General features: G+C 45.7%; 2 protein-coding genes and 1 long non-coding RNA gene across 19 annotated transcripts; 1 reads left to right on the forward strand and 2 right to left on the reverse strand.

Annotated features, from left to right (window-relative positions):
- Positions 1 to 719: 719 nt before the first annotated feature.
- On the reverse strand, positions 720 to 7,871 carry LOC123043922 (uncharacterized). Its single transcript, XR_006419726.1, has 2 exons — positions 7,798 to 7,871; positions 720 to 1,787 (listed from the first exon to the last, which is right to left on the reverse strand). It is a non-coding gene; the product is annotated as an uncharacterized lncRNA (long non-coding RNA).
- On the forward strand, positions 6,763 to 16,099 carry LOC123043919 (chaperone protein ClpB1). 16 transcript variants are annotated; one of them, XM_044466512.1, is made up of 15 exons: positions 6,763 to 8,444; positions 8,529 to 8,743; positions 8,921 to 9,261; positions 9,377 to 9,656; positions 9,738 to 9,935; positions 10,010 to 11,390; positions 11,555 to 11,737; positions 11,840 to 12,056; positions 12,171 to 12,251; positions 12,610 to 12,789; positions 12,958 to 13,014; positions 13,817 to 13,865; positions 13,941 to 14,069; positions 15,408 to 15,533; positions 15,733 to 16,099. In XM_044466512.1, exons 1-6 carry the CDS (start codon positions 7,589 to 7,591, stop codon positions 10,190 to 10,192), a joined length of 2,073 nt encoding a protein of 690 aa, XP_044322447.1. In that variant the 5' UTR covers positions 6,763 to 7,588; the 3' UTR covers positions 10,193 to 11,390; positions 11,555 to 11,737; positions 11,840 to 12,056; positions 12,171 to 12,251; positions 12,610 to 12,789; positions 12,958 to 13,014; positions 13,817 to 13,865; positions 13,941 to 14,069; positions 15,408 to 15,533; positions 15,733 to 16,099. The 16 variants fall into 16 exon arrangements, with proteins under 16 accessions (XP_044322447.1, XP_044322454.1, XP_044322458.1 ...); XM_044466519.1 differs by adding an exon at positions 14,169 to 14,222 and having other exon boundaries at positions 12,958 to 14,069; XM_044466523.1 differs by adding an exon at positions 14,169 to 14,222 and having other exon boundaries at positions 12,958 to 13,865; positions 15,408 to 16,099.
- Positions 14,216 to 17,401, reverse strand: LOC123043921 (uncharacterized). Of its 2 annotated transcripts, XR_006419725.1 has the most exons (4): positions 16,798 to 17,400; positions 15,792 to 15,983; positions 15,354 to 15,675; positions 14,216 to 15,159 (listed from the first exon to the last, which is right to left on the reverse strand). XR_006419725.1 is itself a non-coding variant. In XM_044466526.1 (3 exons), exons 1-3 carry the CDS (start codon positions 16,913 to 16,915, stop codon positions 15,560 to 15,562), a joined length of 429 nt encoding a protein of 142 aa, XP_044322461.1. In that variant the 5' UTR covers positions 16,916 to 17,401; the 3' UTR covers positions 15,393 to 15,559. The 2 variants fall into 2 exon arrangements, 1 of the variants encoding a protein (XP_044322461.1); XM_044466526.1 differs by lacking the exon at positions 14,216 to 15,159 and having other exon boundaries at positions 15,393 to 15,678; positions 16,798 to 17,401.
- Positions 17,402 to 18,610: the final 1,209 nt, after the last annotated feature.

Genomic DNA, 18,610 nt, shown 5'->3' on the forward strand with positions numbered 1-18,610 from the left:
GAACCCCGCGTGACGCCGCCCTGGCTCATCGCCCGGGGCCAAAGTCCGGCTATTTAAGTCGGCCAGCGTCCCCAACCCTAGCCACAACCTCTTCCTACCTCTCCGTGCCGCCAGCCCAATCACATTTCTCTCTGTCTCCACCTTCCTCTTCCATCATCGCTCAACACGGCCCGACATAAGAAGACCACTTAGGCTATGCTAACGCTGGAGCACCGCTTCCAGAACGAGGAGAAGATCCAGGCAAGGCACGCGGCCCGGATCTCAGCGGCCATGCCTCCGGACTCGCCGGAGCCAGGAGGAGGAGGAGGGGGAGCGGCAGCCGGAGCCCATGGAGGGGGCCGATCCCGAGGAGGTGGACGCGCCGGAGCCGGAGAAGGAGCCGGCGCTAGTTGCGGGCTTCACCATGGAGGAAGCCATGTCGGAGTTCGTCGTCACCCAAGCGGCGAAGATGGCGGAGCAGACAGCCATCCTGGAGTCCATCCAGGATGAGGCGTACATGGAGTCCAACTGAGCGCTTCCTCCCGCTAGAACAGCCGAACACCGACTCGCTCTTCGACGAGGTGGAAACGGAGATGAAGGCGGAGGCAGAGGAGCCACAGTTGCGTCTGCCCCATGTACCCAGAGCCCGGAACGAAGATGGTACGCATCCCCGACGCAACAAGTAGCGTAGTGTTTTCTTTGCATGGTTTGCATGATTTTAAGATTTCACATATGAGGTGTTGGGATTCAGAGAAAGTTAGTGCTCAGGAACGCGTCACGCGGGGACCCACTAGAGACACGTGTCTAGCAATGGGTGGTTTGCGTGGCCGCGTGAGACAAGCGTGGCGCGTGGCCGGCGGAAGTTGATCCGAAGACCCACAGGCTTGGTCACTGTTGGTGAAGAGAAAACAAAAATGCTAGACATACAAAGATTTATAAAAGCCTGTAAACTGTTTCCATCTAACAACCAATGACAAACCTCTTCTCCCCTGATTTTCAGGGGGTGGGCCGTCCCGCTCATCTATTGGCCAATGAAAACTAACCCACCCTGTAAAAGCCTGCAAACTGTTTGTACGTGTAGCATTGCCGGAAGAGAAAAATAGCGAGCAGAGGTGCAGAACTTCTTTCTCTTCTCTCACGGCTGCTAGTACTCTCCGTCGTTGCGCACCGGACATGGAGTTCGAGTGTCTTATCATCTTCTGCGTCATGATATACTGCCGATATGGCCATATGGGTACAGTTACAGCAGAGAAGAGCGGCATCGATCGGCAAGGCGGCAGCCACGGAGTTCATCAGGAATGGCGGCAAGGTCATCATCGCCGACGTGGGCCGCTCGGTCGCCGCGGAGCTTGGCCCGGCCGGACACTGCCTACACCCGGTGCGACGTCTCCGACCATGCCGCGCACAAGGCTGTGGGTTCTAATCAGTCAGCCGGTTCCTATTTGTATACGTACTCCGAGATTTGGGCGACACCGACACGGATTCTACATGTAATAACGCATAACGCATATTATATATATATAGTAGTATAAAAGGTCATGAGGGCGCAGCGATTTTGCGACTGCCGGGACCCCAAATTACTAGCCAAATTAGGTAGCGATGATTCGGTGGAAGGTTAATAAGAAGAGGCGGCAACCGCCTCCGCGTGATGACAGGGTCACTTCTGTGCGTGCGATTACCGTGCAACGCCCGCCCGTCAGTGGCCAGCTCTTGCTGGAGCGCGCGTGCTGCACGGTCGTCGCTCTAGCAACCTCTGCGCTGTGCCACTGGGCGTGGAGCTACTTCCAGTCCCGCAAGTGCCTGCGCACCTACGGCCGGGACATTAATAATATATGTTCTCAAGATATAAATTTAAATTATTTGGAATACATGTACTTCAATATTCTTGCATTCTTTTAAATGTTCATTAAAGATGCATCGAGTTAGCCTATAATTATTTTCATCATAGCTAATCAACCAATAGCTTCACTCGTTGTGCTCTTGGGAACTTGACATATCTATCCTTCATGCCAGTAAGTTTATTTAGTAGTTACACATGAACCTGTAACTCATAGTATTTCTTTAAACATTTTAGAAGTTTGTTTGAGCATGCATACTCATGAACTTTGTGTTGGATGTTTATTATCCATCCATACTGCCCAGTTCCCACCGTGTTTGACGCTTTTTTCAATGGTCTACAGGATCTCTATTGAGCTCATCTTGGATGAGTAGCTAGATACCAGGATGTAGCACCATCATGTATCCCTAGCAAAATTGAAGTTTGTTTCTTTGGTAGGACTAGGTAGTTCTCTAGATTATAATCATAATTAGTTGTGAGTTCTCAAGAAATATTTGTTCTACAACCATAAGAATGATGATCCAGACCGACTTAAAGGTATAGCTTATAATATGACATCAATTCCTGAATTAGTTGTTTCTCGCAATTTGAAATGTTTACAGAACATATTGTGATAGTATACTTAAATGGCTGGTGTCATTCATGACCATGTCCTAAAATTTATCCACAATTTTGCATATGTAGCCTGCTCAGTTCACCTAAGCAAGAAATTTGTTACTTTTTTCTGAACTTCTTTGCAAGGAAGCAAAAAAGTTTGTTGTTTTTCTCATAGATGAAATATCTTGATTTATGTGATGTACGTAGACAATGATGTTTGATGTGTATGAGGATCCTGAGGGAGTATGTTTGACAATTGATGTTTAACAACTAGAATATTATACCTCCGTTGCAACGCACGAATAAAATTATACTAGACATGATGACAATAACATTACTTTCACAATGTCAATACAAATGAGAGTAACTTATTTATGACGTTTGTCACGGTCGGATAAAAGAAGTGGTGAATTATGGCATGTGGAGTAGTTTTGCGAACTGAGCGACATCTAATAATCCTCATTAAATTTGAGTATATGCCAATTTTTTCTTCCACCTCACCGCACAGACTACTTTTCCAATGTCACCAGAGACGAGGGTAACCTTATTTGTGACTTCTTTATAGTTGGATATCTCAAGTGTCTTGTAGTAGCACACAGAGCAGATTTTACAAATTATTTGGCCTGTTGCTACGCACGGGCATATGTACTATAACTTATTTAAATGCGGAACATGGCGTTGTCGATCTTCAGTCGGAGCTTGATAGTAAGGCTGGTGCCGAAGCCGGTCTTCTAGCACTCTCTTTTAACAATTTTTACTGATGACGCTTCAAGTATTGCTTTTAGGCGGGGACTACCCAGGCAGATAATTAGTTTTTCCTGATGACGCTGGTTTGGTTCGCTTCCACGCTTGAAAACGCCTGGCCTGCAGCTTCCCTACCTAGATGCTGCCTGATCTTTGTTTGGTTGAAGGCCTGAAAAAATTGGAGCAAGCCTGGCATGGACTACCCAGGCAAATAATTAGCCTGCCAGGCCTCCGGGAATCCGTTGGTGTTTCCGGAAGCGCGCGCTCCTGCACGTGAAAAAAATATTTCAAAGTGTGAATTTTTTTTAACAAAAACTAACATTTTTTGTGGCTTGTGTAAAAAAGACAAAAGAATGTCTTGTGAAAAACATTTTTTAACACCGGATTTTGTTTTCTTCACATGCGACATATAAGTTGTCGGTTTTTCGCGAAACGACTTTGTGAGCATGTACAATATTGAGACATACGCGCCAATTTTTTTAATATTTCAAAATAATTTAAAACACATTTCAAAAATTAGGAGCGCGTGCTCCCATATGACAAAACGCCACTCTCGCCAGGCGTCCCTTTTCCGTTGCGTCGATGGGACGGCGTGACTAGCCTGGCACAAACCCGTCCGTTTGCATGCAGATTTTGGGCTCGTTGTCGGTCTTCACACTCCAAACAGCAATCGGGAGGCTGCATGGTAAGGCTAGAAAAACGAAAATCCTAGACGCACGGACATTTACGGGCTTCTCACGGGTTAATCAATCTCTCCCCCCCCCCCCCCCCCCCCCCGCCCCCCCTGATTTTCAGGGGGTGGGCCCCGCCTCCTTTTCAATCTCCAATAGAAAACGTCCACCTAAGCCCAGTCCGTTGAATCCGTAATAGCCATCCCGTGTGCGTAGCATTGCTCCTAGAAAAATCAAAACCTCAGGCCCAGGCCAGGTGGCCAAGGGCAGCAACCAAACTGAAATATGAGAAATCATCTCATACGACTCGACCACATGCTCTGAGATTCGTGACGTGAATCAGATGACCACAAATTCGGCTGTGCACCAAAATTAAAACATTTAGTCGTTCTTTTTTCTTTTTTGGGGGAGGGTGGGGGGGGGGGGGGGGGCATTTCAATCAAGATGAGATGAGTATAGTTCTTCGAAATTGATTTTGACCCTGAAAACATGCATCTCCAGTATATCCCATTTTTTCAGACAAAACCGATAAACCGGTTCGAACGAGATTGATCTTGCAAAATGGACTAAAATGCAAGAACATTGGAGATCAGAAGGAAATTGTACGCCACCGTACTCCGCCGCGTGGAAGTCGAACTATATTCACATTGTTCGATCCCAAGAAATCACTCCACTCTATTCATTCACAAGGTTTAGTTCCAAAAACCCGATCTGGGGTACTCTCGCATGATTCAATCTAGCCCATGTATTTGTAGGCGAAGTTTGGGCTAGAATATCCAATGTTCGCCTCGGAAAGAAAAACGCGACACTTCACTCTCAGGAAACCTACTAAAATAAAATATTTTGTTTGGGGGGCTGGGAGGGGGGGGGGGGTCAATGCAAAATGGACTAAAATGCAAGAACATTTGAGATCAGAAGGAAATAGAATATCCTTCGAAACTGATTTTGATCCTGAAAACATGTATCTCCAATATATCCCTTTTTTCACACAAAACCAATGAACAGGTTCAGACGAGATTCATCTTACAAAATCAAATAAATCCAAGAACATTGGAGATCAGAGGGAAATTGTAGGTGTGACGCCACCATACTCCAGCGCCTGGGAGTCAAACTACATTCACGTTGTTCAATCCCAAGAAATCCAAGAAATTGCTCCACACTATTCATTCACCAGGTTTAGTTCCAAAAACCCGATCTGGGGTACTCTGATGATTCAATCTGGCCCATGTATTTGTAGGCGAAGTTTGGGCTAGAATATCTGACGTTAGCCCCGGAAAAGAAAAACACAGCACTTCACTCTCAGGAAACCCGCTAAAATAAATTTGTATCAAACCTGTGTCAGAGCGATTCGGGGGACTTGGAAAATATAAAACTATATATTCACAGTTTTTGAAACTCTGAATTTTTTAATATTCATGAATGGAAAAAATCTTCATGAATTTTTAAAAATTGAAAACTTTAATAAATGTTTGTGAGTTTTAAAAATCTTGAATTAACAAATCAATGAAAAAGAATTAAAAAGAAGTTTTTTTTTCTGAAAACACCCAGCAAAAGGCACACCTGTAGAAACCGCGAAAAATATATATCAAGAAACTAGTTCTACCATACAGAATGCTAGGCACGGGCTGAGCCTAGCCTTGTGTTTCTTATTTATAGTAAACAGTTTCACTTTATTACATCTTGTTTTGGTAATTTGTAGCTTTAGCTCACATACATGATAAATTTATGACATATTAAAAATATATTTAGATACAATGTTATTTCGTATAGACTCTTAACCTGAATAGTTGCGCATACACTTCGCTAAGTTATTACCACCTATTTCAAAGAATGTTATGGCGTAGGGAAGTGGAGCAAGATGCGTCTGGAGGTAGGGGAGGGAGTGGGCGGTAGGGAAGACACAAAAAAAGCTATAGCCGGGCACCTCAAACCACCCCTCCTACGCCCGGGCGAACGCCCTGGTCATTGAACGGTAAAAAAAAATGACCCAGATGGGCGCTTCAAACGGGTCTCAAACGCCCGGGCTAACCGGCGCCCTTCGTATCCAGCCTAAATATAGGGTAGATACGGGGAGGCCCAGGAGTGACTAGGCGCGTCTGCCACGTCGGACTGACGGATGGGTCTCATAAGGAATCATCCGAAAACCTAACAGTCCGACGGGCATCTCCTCCGGTGGGGGTGTGAACCCCGCGTGACGCCGCCCTGGCTCATCGCCCGGGGCCAAAGTCCGGCTATTTAAGTCGGCCAGCGTCCCCAACCCTAGCCACAACCTCTTCCTACCTCTCCGTGCCGCCAGCCCAATCACATTTCTCTCTGTCTCCACCTTCCTCTTCCATCATCGCTCAACACGGCCCGACATAAGAAGACCACTTAGGCTATGCTAACGCTGGAGCACCGCTTCCAGAACGAGGAGAAGATCCAGGCAAGGCACGCGGCCCGGATCTCAGCGGCCATGCCTCCGGACTCGCCGGAGCCAGGAGGAGGAGGAGGGGGAGCGGCAGCCGGAGCCCATGGAGGGGGCCGATCCCGAGGAGGTGGACGCGCCGGAGCCGGAGAAGGAGCCGGCGCTAGTTGCGGGCTTCACCATGGAGGAAGCCATGTCGGAGTTCGTCGTCACCCAAGCGGCGAAGATGGCGGAGCAGACAGCCATCCTGGAGTCCATCCAGGATGAGGCGTACATGGAGTCCAACTGAGCGCTTCCTCCCGCTAGAACAGCCGAACACCGACTCGCTCTTCGACGAGGTGGAAACGGAGATGAAGGCGGAGGCAGAGGAGCCACAGTTGCGTCTGCCCCATGTACCCAGAGCCCGGAACGAAGATGGTACGCATCCCCGACGCAACAAGTAGCGTAGTGTTTTCTTTGCATGGTTTGCATGATTTTAAGATTTCACATATGAGGTGTTGGGATTCAGAGAAAGTTAGTGCTCAGGAACGCGTCACGCGGGGACCCACTAGAGACACGTGTCTAGCAATGGGTGGTTTGCGTGGCCGCGTGAGACAAGCGTGGCGCGTGGCCGGCGGAAGTTGATCCGAAGACCCACAGGCTTGGTCACTGTTGGTGAAGAGAAAACAAAAATGCTAGACATACAAAGATTTATAAAAGCCTGTAAACTGTTTCCATCTAACAACCAATGACAAACCTCTTCTCCCCTGATTTTCAGGGGGTGGGCCGTCCCGCTCATCTATTGGCCAATGAAAACTAACCCACCCTGTAAAAGCCTGCAAACTGTTTGTACGTGTAGCATTGCCGGAAGAGAAAAATAGCGAGCAGAGGTGCAGAACTTCTTTCTCTTCTCTCACGGCTGCTAGTACTCTCCGTCGTTGCGCACCGGACATGGAGTTCGAGTGTCTTATCATCTTCTGCGTCATGATATACTGCCGATATGGCCATATGGGTACAGTTACAGCAGAGAAGAGCGGCATCGATCGGCAAGGCGGCAGCCACGGAGTTCATCAGGAATGGCGGCAAGGTCATCATCGCCGACGTGGGCCGCTCGGTCGCCGCGGAGCTTGGCCCGGCCGGACACTGCCTACACCCGGTGCGACGTCTCCGACCATGCCGCGCACAAGGCTGTGGGTTCTAATCAGTCAGCCGGTTCCTATTTGTATACGTACTCCGAGATTTGGGCGACACCGACACGGATTCTACATGTAATAACGCATAACGCATATTATATATATATAGTAGTATAAAAGGTCATGAGGGCGCAGCGATTTTGCGACTGCCGGGACCCCAAATTACTAGCCAAATTAGGTAGCGATGATTCGGTGGAAGGTTAATAAGAAGAGGCGGCAACCGCCTCCGCGTGATGACAGGGTCACTTCTGTGCGTGCGATTACCGTGCAACGCCCGCCCGTCAGTGGCCAGCTCTTGCTGGAGCGCGCGTGCTGCACGGTCGTCGCTCTAGCAACCTCTGCGCTGTGCCACTGGGCGTGGAGCTACTTCCAGTCCCGCAAGTGCCTGCGCACCTACGGCCGGGACATGACCGGCGAGGGCGACCCGGTCATCGGCCGCGACGACGAGATCGACCGCGTCGTCGACATCCTCTGCCGCAGGACCAAGAACTGCGCGGCGCTCGTCGGCGCCGCCGGGGTCGGCAAGACCGCCGTCGCCGAGGGCCTCGCGCAGCGCATCGCGTCCGGGGCCGTCCCCGACGCGCTCGTCGGGGCACGCGTGGTGGAGGTCGACCTCGCGGCCATGGTGGCCGGCACGCGGTACCGTGGCATGTTCGAGGAGCGCATGAAGAACGTGATCAAGCGGGCAGAGGCGTCCAACGGCAAGATCATACTGTTCGTGGACGAGATGCACATGCTCTACTCCGCCGGCAGCAGCCGGACCAACTGCACCAGCGCCTCCAACATGCTCAAGCCGGCGCTGGCCCGCGGCCGCATCCGCTGCGTGGGGGCCACCACCTTTGACGAGTACCGCCAGTACGTGGAGAAGGACCCTGCGCTCGAGCGACGGTTTCAGAAAGTGCACGTCGGGGAGCCGAGCATTGAGGCCACCATTGCCATCTTGCGGGGGCTAAAGCAACGATTCCAAGACCACCATGGACACGAAATTCAGGATGCCGCTCTCGTCGCTGCTGCGCACCTCGGCGCCCGCTACATCACCGGTACGTACGTGCGTCAACAATTCATCTACCCTCACTCCATTGTACCTTTGCTAATTTGATTTTCATTGTTGTATGTTTCATCAGGTCGTCAATTTCCAGATAAGGCAATTGATCTGATCGATGAGGCATGTACTTTCATAGCCAGAAAGATGAAGCAGATTGACAACCAACTACTAGTAGATGACAACACTACTCCCAATAGCTTAAACGATGCAAATAAAAAGGTGGTTGTCAACCCGAAAAGTAGCTCCACAAATAGAGTGAAGAAAGCAATTGTTGATCCAAATGATGTCGCGCAGGTACTCTCTCTCTCTCTCTCTCTCTCTCTCTCTCTATATATATATATATATATATATATATATATATATATATATATATATATATATATATATATAATATTGTACTTGGTAAAATGATTTTTATTGCGGGGTGATGTGATTGTCTTGCATGCACGTTCCAACAATTATAATTTGTAGGTTGTGAGTCGATGGACTGGAATTCCTGTTGCTACGCTTTGTGAAGAGGAGAAGGACAAATTAATCCACATTGGAGATAGATTGCATGAGCGTGTTATTGGTCAAGATGAAGCGGTCAATTTGGTTGCGCAAGCTGTGTTACGCTCTAGGGCCGGCCTTGATCAACCTAGCCAACCGACAGGTTCTTTCCTCTTTTTAGGCCCGTCTGGTGTTGGAAAGACGGAGCTTGCAAAAGCTCTTGCCGAGCAACTATTTGACAGTGAAAAGATGCTTGTTCGGGTTGACATGTCTGAATATGCTACTGCTGGGTCTGTAACACGTCTCATTGGAGCACCTCCAAGGTACTACTTACTTTCGTGTGCATTAACATTCCTCTTAGAAATAAGATATATTTTCATGCTTAGTCTAATTAATTAGTTTTCCTAATATAAATGCTTCTTTGATTCCTTTATAAAGCTATATTGGATATGAAGATAGCGGACAATTGACTGAAAAAGTGAGAAGGCATCCATATAGCCTTATCCTTTTTGATGAGGTCGAGAAGGCACATCCCTCGGTGTTTAATATTTTTCTTCAAATTCTTGATGATGGCATGTTGACTGATGGCAAAGGTAGAACTGTTGACTTTAAGAATACTATCATCATCATGACCTCAAATCTTGGATCAGAATACCTTACAACAAAAATGACTGGAGAAAAGCCATTAGAAGTTGCAAGGAACCTTGTCATGGAAAAGGTTTGTTAATCCCAAATTGTCATGTAGGCTCCATGCAACAGTTCCTACTACTGATTGCCATTCATGTTGTTGCTTATGCAGGTTCAGAAGTTCTTCAAGCCCGAACTTCTCAACAGGATTAGTGAGATTGTGATATTTGAGTCACTTTCCTATGAACAAATGAAAGAGGTTGCAAAAATTCAGATTAAGAACGTTGTAGCTAGAGTAGCCAATAAGGGCATCTCTCTGTCTACAACCGATGCCTTGTTGGACGTCATAATGTCGGAGTCACACAATCCGGTTAGTACAGCTAGCTTCTTTTCTTTACGCATAATTTTGGCAGTATCTTTTAGTAACCATTTTTGTACCTACAGATGTATGGTGCAAGACCCATAAGAAGGTGGGTGGAAAGAAATGTGATAACAATGCTCTCTGAGATGCTAGTAAAAGGTGAGGCTGGTGAAGGTTCAACAATCTTCATCGATGCGACAGATGACAAGAAGGGGTTGAAATATGAAGTGGTGAAGATGCCGGTCCTAGACTTTTCTAGTGTGTGAGACCGTAGGCAGATCTAGGGGTGCCATGAAACCCCCTAGAAAAATGTGAAATAATGTATACATTGTTCGTAACATTAATTCTATAACTGTTAAATCTATTTTAGACTATTTGTTGGATTTACGATGAAATTGAAAAAATGAATAATGTGCATGAAAAGTGTTAGATGTGTATAGAAGAATGCTTCTGCCGTATACGAATGATGTATAACGTGTATGAAAAAAAGTAGACATCAAAAAAATTATATATAAAATGTTAATAATGTATTTAAAAAAGTAAAACATGTGTACAAAAATTATTCCTAATGTATGCAAAAATATACAACGTGTGCGAAAAAAGTAAACATCAGAAACATATATTTGTAGAAATGTTAGCCGTGTATAAAAATAATGTTTCAGATATGTACAGAAAATGTACAATGTATCCATAAGCGAAAGTTCCTTCAGGCGGGAAACCCTAGTAAGAAAATCTAACATATAAAGCCTCCTAGAGTACCCGTCCATCTGGGGGCATCGCTAGCGCGCGTCGGTTTTGACCACCCGATCGATCTCCTACGGTCGTTTTTTGGCTACTGGCGGCTGGTCAGCCGTTCGCTTTTTTTCACTTTCGTTCCTGATTCTGGAGAGGATGGCAGGTGGGGCTCAATAGACGTGGGGCCACGGAGTCAACCTAAGTTTCCTTCATCTTTTGGTACGCGGAGTCTTCATCGCGTGCTCGCCAATCGCGATCTGGGTAAAAGCAACCCTATCCCACGAGCCAATCCTGCAGCCGCCTCCCCGCTTCCTCCACACCTCGCCCCACGAGCCCCTCTCCCCTCCGCCGCCTCCTCTCCTTCACTTTTCTCTCGGCGTCGCCACCAAAGGAGGCGCACATGGGCGGTGGATCCGTGCCAGAGAAGAGCGGCGGGGACTGCGCTCCGGTAGCAATGGGGTGCAGCCGGCCGCGGGGAAGATCGCGCCGCCGCCCTTTCCTTCCTCCATCCCTGCCCCTGCCACGAACCCCTCCTCTTCCCCTTCCATACCGGCCTCTGCCGCTCTCCTCGTTGGGCATCACTCCATGTTGCGGAGGACGGTTTGCAGCCTGTGCAGTTGAGGTGAGGAACGGAGGTGGGGGGAAGGAGCAACAATGGGGAAGATGTTGTGTGCGTTGTGGGAAGCAGCTTGTTGAAAGCCCTGGCTGGCCAGGGGATAAGAGCAGGAGGTAAAAACCCTAGATGCCATCCTCTCATTCGGGCTGCATCCCCACGTCTCGTGTTGCCCTCTCTCCTCCCCATTGCTCTGCTTTCCCCCTGATTTCTCTTTTCCATTTTTCTCCTTTGTGGTTTGACTAGGCGGTTTATAGGGTCATCCAATTTTTATTTGCAGGTGCTAATCTTGCTGCAAGTTGTTGGCTGGGTCTCTTTCTCCCTAGGGAAGGCATAGTAGACCTCGGGGAAACCAAGGATCTTGCGGTGGCTATAGCGATGCCCCTATCATCTCATCCCTCTTTCTATGTGCTTCTCTCCATGGACAGCATCGCCATGGCCAGATCGATGGTTAAAGCCATAGGTGAAATATATTTCTCTTTATTAGTCATTTGTGACAAGCACACTCTTCCTTGATTCGATTTTCTTCAGGATGTGATTATTTACTATTTTTCTCTCGATGCAGCATTTTCCCTTGATTAAATTCAGAAGATGGCGCTCGTTGCCAGCGGGATCTCGAGGAACATGTGACCTCCATGGTGTTCACTGCTAGACGGTGTGGCAAGGAGGGGTACCTTCTGCGGCGATCTTTCTTGGGGAACCCTGGGCAACCGTCATCCAGGTCTCCTACTAAAGCTCCTCCTCGCCACCACGAGTGCACGCCATGTCTTCCACCCTGACATGTAAGTTGCGTTCCACCCATCCCCATCTCTCTCTCTTGTTTATGTTGTCTGATTGAATGATTATGGTGATCTCATGATTGTGGAATATTTCTTGCTCTTCTGGGCTTGTGGAAGTGGCCACTTATGGAGGCTGATTGATTTGGTTGGTTCGATAGGATCCCAACCTGAGGAGAATGATGGTTTGGAGATGGCTAGGTAATGTGATAGATTCAGACATCTTATTTGTTGGATGTGTATTTCTTTTTAAATAGGCAATATGTTCTTGTTTGATTGCTCTACAAGGTCTCAAATAGTCAGCTACCATCATTCTTAAATCAAAGGAAAGATTACTGCAATTGTAGTTATGATATGTGCTAATAATGAATTGAAAACATGAAAATTGTAACCTGAAGGTTTGAGCGTTGTCACCTAACCTTTTCTGTTTATAATGAACACCAGGGTATAAATCTTCAAGTGTCTTTCTTGTTTAAGCTTGTGTTCGATTAGCTTGCAGCCCTTGGTAGCACTAAGACTTCACTGGCATCATTTACAACCCTATTGGCTCTCTTTGCAGCGGCCTGTGGGGCATCGACCAGACTGGCAGCGCTTCCAGGCAGGAGAGGCTTGGGGGCCTCGTGGGTTGGGAAGATGGCGGCCACCCGGGTTTCTTCGATCGATCTGCGATCTGGACAGGGCCACGGCAACGCGGGCGTCGGGCGTAGGCGACCGACCCTCTGCAGCCACGCGTTGACAGGTAGAAGGCATAACACTCCTCCCACCTTTGCTTCTCCCCTCCTCCCCTTCACTTCCCACTCCTTTCCAATCTAGACTACCCACCTACGTCCGCATATTTTTTCTCTCGATTTGTACTACTTGATTCTCTGGTTCTCTTATAATCTTATTTTGATTCCTCAACTTTTAGTTACCTGTCGAGACTATAAGAAGAATTTTGAGGAAGAATTTGATCAAGAAGACCAAGGTGAATTATGTCTCTCTTGAACACAGTCACGCCTGTTCCTGCATTTTTGGATTTTTCTGTGTAGTAGAGCACATGCCATGATTTTGTACTCCTCTTCCTTTCGCAACCTTGCCTGCCGAGCGCACTGAGCTGTTTTGCTGTACAAAGAGCCTCTCCTTTTCAATGTGCCATGGTGTCCCTCTCCAGGCTAGCTCCAAACTTTTGACCCCATCATTCCCATGGTGTCTAAGAATATCATAGGGAAGAGGCTCTGGGAGAGGGGGTTTGGTTTTACTTTTCTGGTTTTGCAACACGATGCGACGAATTTCTCTTGCACGTATGGCTTTATTCCTTCATTTACCATATGCAAATCTTAATCTTCAATTTGTTTGGTTTCCTATGAGTGGAGATTACTGTGATGCTATGTAAGCGTAAAGTGTAGAGTGAATCAGATATGTGCTAGGTCCACTAATTTAGCTCATTACCTTGCTTCATTGTTGTGTAGATGCAAAACTTGTTTTCCCTTTTGCTGAATTTGCCACTATTTTTCATTTCTTCTCATTATTATCTAATCAAAGTGACTCGACGTATTTGAGGCTCTCGTGCATGTCTGGTTTGGACTTGCCCTTATTTTTTACCAATCACTAAACTAAACTGTATAAATAAAATAGACCCCCTCCTTTCCAACACCTTATATATTATTAGAGTGAGCAATAACATGTTATCATATTCGGTTTCTTGTGAGCAGCACTTCAGTTTAGATTGTCATATACTCTTTGGTATATAGCATTTTTTGCTTATATCTATTGCCTATTTCGCATAGAGAGATGGTTTGCTTTGGAGAGGAATTAGATAAGGCCCATGAGTCCTAAGTAAGTGTGATAAGCAAGCCCTGCACTTCTATTTACTATTAAGCGTCAACTAAATTTTTGATAATGGCATTTCAGAGATAATACAATCAATCCAACTGTTAATTTTGGTGTGCTTTTTGGACGGACTAATATGAAGACGCTGGCTAGCTCGCATTGCCATCATATAGTCTAGAAGCAAGGGCAAGGATTATAGGGAAAATGAAGGTACAATGCTCCCAATATATTTTACCTTCTCGGCGAAGTTTTGGTGCTTGCGCAAGAAAATAACACCATCATTATACCTACTGCTCATTTTTTATTCAGGCAATTAGCCATCAATAGGAAAAGCCAACTAATTGTACTTTCTCTATTGCAGAGGTGAAATTACTACTACTTTTCGAAAGTTTTTTTATGCATGTTCCCCTTTCTTAATCTTCTATTTTTTCAAATGTACATATATGTGCTTATAATCATTATTACACTTGGTTCTACTGCAAGAGCATACTTTATCTTTCCATTTCCATCAATCCATCTTGATGTGTGATTGGGTTGTTGTGTGATGCTGTTAGCTATTGATATGGTGTCTGCTTATGTCTGTTCATAAGTACGCCCTTTGCCTATTGTTCGGTTGAGACGTATAGCAAGCACAAGAAAAATCTGCTAATGAGTCCTTAGCTAGCTTTTGATATTTTAGTCTTCTGGCCTTGTTCACACATAGCTCCAGAATTAGGAAACTAGAAATAACTGATTCTTGTCCACAAAAAACAGCTAGGTAATTTTCATAGACCTTCTGACCTTCATTATTATATGCTTTTGCATTTGTTGCATTCGTTCTTTCAGGTTGTTTCATTATTTTTCCATGTTGGCTTTAGGATGCCCAGTGTATTTCAGCTCATATGTACATGTATTGTGTATGGTTTATTTGTCCTATCTGCCGGTGTCTGAGCATGACAAGCAGCAAAGAGGGAGGGGGGATTTTTTAAGTACAAAGCAAAATGTGCACAAAATAGATGCGGCTCACAATGTCATAGCATAGACTGGAAAAAATATACATTGTATATATATATCATAAATACTATTATCCAGTGCTCACGATTTATGTTCACATAGATACATGGTAACAACAACATACCTGGTTTTGTGGATAATGACTACTCCAGTGCCACAACAGTAGAATACACTAGACTGGTCAAAAGTGCTCCATTGCCTCAATTGTAGAATACACCGGACTGGCCAAAAGTTGTCCATAGCCACAACTGTAGAATATATGTCGCAGTTTGACCTTCATACTCTCAATTTGAAGCTTCATATCATCCTGTTTAGCCAAAAAATATCATAAATTGCACATTCATTTGGGTAAACATGTTGGCTTTCATGTAGTGATATTTTGCTTTGGCAGTGTGCATCGTATGATGCTGAGGCCTAGAGATGAACCTTTCCATCATCTTAAAAGAAAAAAAGTTTGTACCCAATAGAATGAAATACTTTTGCCCAGGGTGTAACAGCTACCTGGGAATGAGAATGCCTAAGGTCTCTTGCAGTTTCTGAAACTTCTTCCTGCAGATCAAAGATATCTCAGAAGCTATCTCCCCGGAAGCTCCTGTAAACTGAATATCCACTGCTGCTGCTACTGAGCTGCGCTACTGATGTGATTGATTGTGAATTTGTCTTCAGGGTTGTATCAGCATGGTAAGAGATCTCGCTGCCAGCACTGCCTAAAGGGCTAGCTTCAGGATTGACCTATTTATATTTACGAGTGTGTGATCACATTGCGATGGCAGAGATGACTGGCGGAATAATACAGTTGATGTTCCATTTCTGACAGCCCACTCTGCTGTAGACAGAATAGTTAGTAACACTCTAATACACTTTTTTTGTTTGTATTCAGTTGATAGGTGTAATCAACAATTTTCAGAAAACAAAATCAAATGCAGACTTGAGTATTACCTGAGGGCGCACTGGAAAGGCTTCCAGAGCTAGGAGAAGAAACGGTTGAAGAAGATATGGTCTTGGGTGTTTCATAGGCATCAGGTGTAAGAGTGCACGAATGACAGTTTGCCCTTTGAAACGACGTACGCCGTACAGAAGCTTGGAATGCATTCAGAGATTTTTGTTGAAGTCTTGCTTCCTTTGAGCTTCCTGCAAACAATCAACAATGGTAGCCACACGATTAAGATTGCACTAGGCAATTCTTATCCTATACTGTACTGGGTTTTATTCTTTATAAAAATTGTTCAGCCTAAATTTTCTGCAAATTTCCATATTGAACTTGGAACCAAGTAGTTGCAGTGCAACCTTCAGTGTTAGGCTGGTAGCTGGGGAATTAAATGAGAAGACAATGATAATCCTACCAAATGCTTTTCTCACTATATATCACAGTGCTCCAGCTAATCATCCTAAAAGTTTTCCAAGACGTATAGTGGTAACATTAGACACTACCAACATCAAACGTGGTGTAGAACTGAAATTAGTATGACAGAGAGAACTAATAAAGGGGTGAAAGTTTCTTATGACAGTAATATCGTCCGTTTTCGTCCGACCAGTTTCGTAAGTTGTCCTTGGTCGTCCGTATATGTTTCTCCTTGGTAAGTTATGTGGGATAGAATTCGAATTTCTGTTATGGGCCACTGAAAAATTGCCCCATGTGCTAATTTTTTGGACTTCTTTTGTAATTAATAGTCTCACCCTGCTTCTTTACATCAAATCCTAGCAACTTATATATGTGCTAGATATGCAAGAATCAAACAAGCGAGCGAGGCCTGCCGCATAATGCCACCAATCGAAAAACAACTCCGACGAGGAAGACCAGGCTGCTATCAGCAACCAGCGAGCGAGGAAGGAACCAAAGAATAGAAATAGCCCGTCGGCTTGTGCAGCCGCGGAGCATCCTGAAGACCCCTGTGACACTAAAAGAGGGGAGGGAAGGGTGGATGGAGGAGGAGCAGAGAATCACCTCCAGGCGAAGGAGTTGGTGTCGCAGGCGACGACCCCCGCCAGGGGCAGTGGTCGCGGCCGCCGTCCCAGTCGACGAGCGCGTTGGCGACGTTGCCGAAGCACGCCTTGACGGACATTAGCGTCTCCCCCGTCTCCTATGCCGCCGCTGCCAACAGCCCAAGCACCGCCGCACGACGACGGCGCTAAAGCGACCGTCCTTGCCTTCTCCCTCCGCCACCTGCGCACTCCGTACGGGATCGAGAAATCTCCTCTCCGGACCCACCTTGTGTCCGTCAGGGGAAGAAGCATAGCCGTGGTGGTGTGTGTTTTTTTTGACGGGTGTGTGGTCTTGTGTCAGCGGGGAGGGGAGAAACCGGGGGAGATGGACACGACCTGCGAGCGAAGAGAAAACTGGTGACGTGTACACGTGGAGCACCAGCACCGACGAGCAAAGCGGCTGGTTTGGGAGAACGTGTGTGCACACATGTCGGACTGGTTTACAAGACGGGTAAACATATCCGAGTCCATCACACGAACGTGTTAGTGTACGCATGTATTTTTATTTTGAATACGTGTACGCATGTATTTGTTCTCCGAACACATGCATTGCTGGATTTGATGCTATATATTTTTGTTATCAGGTTGGATTTACCTCAGTTTGTGTCCCTCACGAACTCAGACCATCTAAAAATGTGAAAATTGGATTCCCGCAAAAAAAAACGTAAAAACAGGAAGATTAATATATAGAGTAGTATAGCATGCAGTCGAACAAAAAATATAAATTGTCTTCAGGCATTGTTGATCCCGGTTCATACGAGTGCATAATAAACCACCAATGCCCAATCTCCATGAAGCTATTGTTCCAGATTTAAAAAATGATGTCATGCGTGACGTTCCTAAGACGGACATATTAGAGGTGGTATGTATGAACTTGGCAACCACCATATACATTCTTTTGACCCAAACATTGATGCTACGAAGGAACAACAACAGTTGCATCCAAGTAAAATTACTCTAGAAGTGTCGGATGCTCAACATTTTAATTGTCTAAATGGCAATACAATCTGCCAATGTGGTATACAGAATATAATCAATTTATTTTATCCTAAATCTGTATAGTTAGTTATTCCACTTCTGTTTATGTGCTGGTTAGTTGCACTATATGATATAGCTAGCTATGTAGTTTTCTTTATAAAGTCGGATTAAATAATCCACCGCAAGCTACATTCGTAGCTTTGTTTTGATGTAAGTTCATGCTTTTAGTCTATCGTGCTTCCCATTATCAGGCTTGATACGCCTGCGCCAGTTATATATAAAGACGCCATCTAAGTATCTCCTTGCATTGGTATGCCTGGACCGTAATGCTATCAGGATCAATAAAATATGCCATCTAAGTATAATGGTTTTAAATTTTAATGCTTGGTTTGCTTTGGCTACTTGCATCAGTTGCACAAGCAGCCTCTGTTTTTATTCCACATACCCAAGGGCAATATATTTTGACCTTCTATCTTTGTTCAACTGCAATATCTCAAATCGAAAGGCACAAACTTATTTTGAATGGTAACTAATTGGATCCGACCATGAGTGAGCCAAGGGATTGTTGTACTCCCTCGCTGTCTTTTCTAGTTTCACTCACTGCCAGAGCAAGAATACTATGTTTTGGTGGGGTTTCTTTTGGAAACAAAGACAACATATCTCGATGTGAAATGCTTCGACCATCACGTTTTAATGTTAGCCATTATTAGGTTTATGAAAAAGTATTTCACTACTACCATGCTTCTATTCTGCATGTTCTTTTTGTCATAGGATGCATGTGACATCATTAGTATTAA

Source organism: Triticum aestivum, chromosome 2B (assembly GCF_018294505.1).
Source record: "Triticum aestivum cultivar Chinese Spring chromosome 2B, IWGSC CS RefSeq v2.1, whole genome shotgun sequence".
In the NCBI taxonomy this organism is placed as follows: domain Eukaryota; kingdom Viridiplantae; phylum Streptophyta; class Magnoliopsida; order Poales; family Poaceae; genus Triticum; species Triticum aestivum.

Bases quoted from the DNA above. Each gene is read 5' to 3' on its own strand.
- LOC123043921 (XM_044466526.1), bottom strand. From the start codon at position 16,915: ATGTCCGTCAAGGCGTGCTTCGGCAACGTCGCCAACGCGCTCGTCGAC. The intron at 15,984-16,797 runs GTGATTCTCTGC...GATTGTTTGCAG, and splicing joins ACCAACTCCTTCGCCTGGAG to GAAGCTCAAAGGAAGCAAGA. The intron at 15,679-15,791 runs GTAATACTCAAG...TTCTGTCTACAG, and splicing joins CCTTTCCAGTGCGCCCTCAG to CAGAGTGGGCTGTCAGAAAT.
- LOC123043919 (XM_044466513.1), top strand. From the start codon at position 7,589: ATGATTCGGTGGAAGGTTAATAAGAAGAGGCGGCAACCGCCTCCGCGT. The intron at 8,445-8,528 runs GTACGTACGTGC...ATGTTTCATCAG, and splicing joins CGGCGCCCGCTACATCACCG to GTCGTCAATTTCCAGATAAG. The intron at 9,657-9,737 runs GTTTGTTAATCC...TTGCTTATGCAG, and splicing joins GGAACCTTGTCATGGAAAAG to GTTCAGAAGTTCTTCAAGCC.